Source organism: Pelophylax lessonae (genome assembly GCF_965119305.1).
Source record: "Pelophylax lessonae genome assembly, chromosome: 2".
NCBI lineage: Eukaryota > Metazoa > Chordata > Amphibia > Anura > Ranidae > Pelophylax > Pelophylax lessonae.
Genome location: NC_138769.1, coordinates 450,107,576 through 450,111,299, shown reverse-complemented (window position 1 = coordinate 450,111,299; position 3,724 = coordinate 450,107,576). Strand labels below are relative to the sequence as shown.

Sequence of the window (3,724 nt, the reverse complement as noted above, 5' to 3'; positions counted from 1 at the left end):
TACTTAAACACATTGCTAATAGCGCTATCTACATGTTTATAGTTTAATTATTCATATTTGCACGGTTTAGCACTGAAAATGGCTATTTTATATACATTTTTGCAGTGCCAGTAAAAAAATTGGTGCCGTCCGTGAATTTTGGCGTTCTGCCAGTAAATTTCACTCCGGGGGGTTGGCAACACTGCCTTAGGGTCACTTTCCTTTCTGTAACCCTGCAGCAGGCAGACTTTAGTTTATGAAATTGTACAGGGCACATAAAACAAGCTGCGTTCATTGCTAAATGCCAAGTGGGGAATGTAATGGAATCCCCTGATAATGTGCAGAAAGCAGCCTATCAATGGAAGAGAAGCGGAAGTGATTGTTTTGTATCCCCCCTCCCTTCCCTCCGCATATGGTACAGACGGGGAACGGATGGGCATTGACCCTCTTTCTTATCCCGCGTCCCCTCTCCATACAGCTGTGTACTGTGCTCAGTCACAAGGCAGCGTAACACCTCAGACGGAGCTATACACAGCGGACACAGGGGTGCGCTCTGATTGGCTGCATCCCTCACAGCTCAGGCGACGGGTCCTGGAACTGTCACACCCCCCTTTCCTCTGAGCGTCACTGAGGTGGTACAGTCCTCTGGGTACCAGGCGAGGAGACAGCTGGAGAGCACAGGCGGCGGCGGTTGCTAGGCGACAGTGGCCCAGTTACTAATGACAACCCGGACTTCTCCGCCCCCGCCGAGCCTCCCGAGAGGGCGGAGCTGGAACGATGTGATCCCCGCCACCTGTAACGCTAAACATCAGTCATCATGAGCGAGCTGAGCCGAGACACGGTGATCGGCTTCCTGATCGGGAAGGGGGGCCGGGTACCGAACCAGCAGCTGGTAGAGCATTTCCGGCCCATGCTGACCGGCGAGGCCCGCAATGCCGCCCGCCACATCTTCAAAGACATTGTGAATGAGGTGGCCAGTGTGCGGGCGGAGGACGGGGTGAAGTACGTGTGTCTGAGGAAGAGGTACCGGAGAGCGGCCGAGCACGGGGAGACACAGCCTGCCGCCGGGGAACGAGCAGAAGCGTGCACCGGGGAGATCAAAGCGGAGATCGGGACCGGAGAGGCGATCAGAGCTGAGCCCGGTGCCGGAGAAGAGATCCCTGATGAGCTCGGTACCGGAGAGGCGATCAGAGCTGAGATCGGTACTGGAGAGGAGATCAGAGCTGAGCCCGGTGCCGGAGAGGAGATCAGAGCTGAGCTCGGTACTGGAGAGGCGATCAGAGCTGAGCCCGGTGCCGGAGATGAGCTCGGTACCGGAGAGGAGATCAGAGCGGACTCCGGTACGGGAGAAGAGATCGGAACCGAGCCCGCTACCGGAGAAGAGATCCCTGATGAATCCGGTACCGAAGAGGAGATCGGAGCTGAGGCCGGTACCGGAGAGGAGGAGGGGATGTCCCCTGATTCCAGTCCCGGTGAGGATTCCCCCCAGGCCGGTCCCCCCCGGATCTCAGTGACAGAGGAAGACGGGGAGAAGACCCCGAAGAAGGCAGATCTTTGCTCTCTGAGCGGTAGGACTCCCCGGAACAGCCGCAGAGGTCCCTCCCGGGATCCGGTGTCCCCCCAGCTGAGGCGGGGTGCTGGGGGTGTCCTCCTCCGGGCTTCTCTCCGGGACTCGGACAGTTCCTCGGTGCACAGCTCATCGTCCGTGTCCGGTAATGAGGAGGAGGAAGGTAGCGGTGGCTCGGTGTCTCTGGAGCCCCTAGAACACGCCTGGATGCTGAGCTCATGCCGGGCACGTTGGGACGGTCTCCGGGAACTTCTGATGGCAGAGCCCGGCCTCATCACCCGGAGAGACTTTATCACCGGCTTCTCATGCCTGCACTGGGCCGCCAAGCACGGACAGCACGAGCTCCTGGCCGCTCTGCTCACACACGCCCGCCAGCACCGCCTGCCGGTAAACATCAATAGCCGGGCCTCCGGAGGGTACACTCCGCTCCACCTGGCCGCCATGCACGGACACCTGGACGTCATCAAGCTGCTGGTCGGGGCGTACGATGCCGATGTGGATGTCCGGGACTACAGTGGGAGGAAAGCCTGGCAATACCTGAGCCCTGACACTGCCCGGGATGTACAGGCTCTGGTCGGGGCAGTGCCAGCCCCTGAGGGAGAGGATGAGGAGGATGGCACCAGCTCTGGGTCAGGGCGATGGCGGCTCTCCAAAGTCTTACCGTCCCAGCTCATTGTACACAGGCTGGCCCAGCTCCCCGAGGATGAGCCGGACAGAGGGGGGCGCCCTATCAGCAGGAAGGGCTCTGGGGGGAGCAGGGGGAGACCCCGAATGAACAAGATCAGGTTCAGGACTCAGATCATCCATTCCAACCTTTCCGCTGGGGCCCTGGAGGATGAGGATGACCGACCTCTAAAGAGCCCCATCAGGCACAGACCTAAGTCTAATATCTTCGGGTGATGGGGGGCCCTATTTACTAAGGTCATTGCAAGGACTGTCCTCAGCACTGGGTGCCCCCCATTTACTGTGATCTCTGCCATGACGGTCCTCAGCACTGGGTGCCCCCCATTTACTGTGATCTCTGCCATGACGGTCCTCAGCACTGGGTGCCCCCCATTTACTGTGATCTCTGCCATGACTGTCCTCAGCACTGGATGATGAGTGCCCTATTCTTTACTAAGGTCTCTGCAAGGACTATCTTAGGTACAGGATGATGGGTGCCATTGATTAGTGATCTCTACCATGACCATCCTTGGCACTGGATGATGGGTGCCATTGATTACAGTGATCTTTACCATGACCATCCTTGGCACTGGATGATGGGTGCCATTGATTAGTGATCTCTACCATGACCATCCTTGGCACTGGATGATGGGTGCCATTGATTACAGTGATCTTTACCATAACTATCCATGGCACTGGATGATGGGTGCCATTGATTAGTGATATCTACCATGATCATCCTTGGCACTGGATGATGGGTTCCATTGATTACAGTGATCTCTGCCATGACTATCCTCAGCACTGGATGATGGGTGCCCTATTCTTTACTAAGGTCTCTGCAAGGACTATCTTAGGTACAGGATGATGGGTGCCATCTACCATGACCATCCTTGGCACTGGATGATGGGTGCCATTGATTACAGTGATCTCTACCATAACTATCCATGGCACTGGATGATGGGTGCCACTGATTAGTGATCTCTACCATGACCATCCTTGGCACTGGATGATGGGTGCCATTGATTACAGTGATCTCTACCATAACTATCCATGGCACTGGATGATGGGTGCCACTGATTAGTGATCTCTACCATGACCATCCTTGGCACTGGATGATGGGTGCCATTGATTACAGTGATCCCTGTTATGACTATCCTCAATATAGGATGATTGGTGCCATTTAGGGTTGCCACCTCATCCCTTTAAACCAGGACACGTAATAATTACACAGGTTTTGTGGTGGATAAAGATGGTAATTAAACTCACTTAATGCCTTATGTGCATTATATTGGCCTCAGATCCTGTGTAATTATTATGTGTCCTGGTTTAAAGGGATGAGGTGGCAACCCTAGTGCCATTGATTACAGTGATCCCTGCTAGGACTATCCTCAGAACTGGGTGATGAGTGACCTTTATTTACTACTAGGACTATCCTGAGTGCAGGCTGACGGGTGCCCTGTTTTTATAGTGATCTCTGCCACGGCTATCCTCAGAACAGAATGATGGGTGCCCCCC

General features: G+C 55.3%; 1 protein-coding gene across 1 annotated transcript; it reads left to right on the top strand.

The window, feature by feature from the left end:
* The first annotated feature begins 505 nt into the window (after positions 1-505).
* SOWAHC (sosondowah ankyrin repeat domain family member C) lies at positions 506-2,541 on the top strand. Its single transcript, XM_082244305.1, has 2 exons — positions 506-1,062; positions 1,171-2,541. Exons 1-2 carry the CDS (start codon positions 797-799, stop codon positions 2,444-2,446), a joined length of 1,542 nt encoding a protein of 513 aa, XP_082100431.1. The 5' UTR covers positions 506-796; the 3' UTR covers positions 2,447-2,541.
* The last annotated feature ends 1,183 nt before the right edge of the window (positions 2,542-3,724 follow it).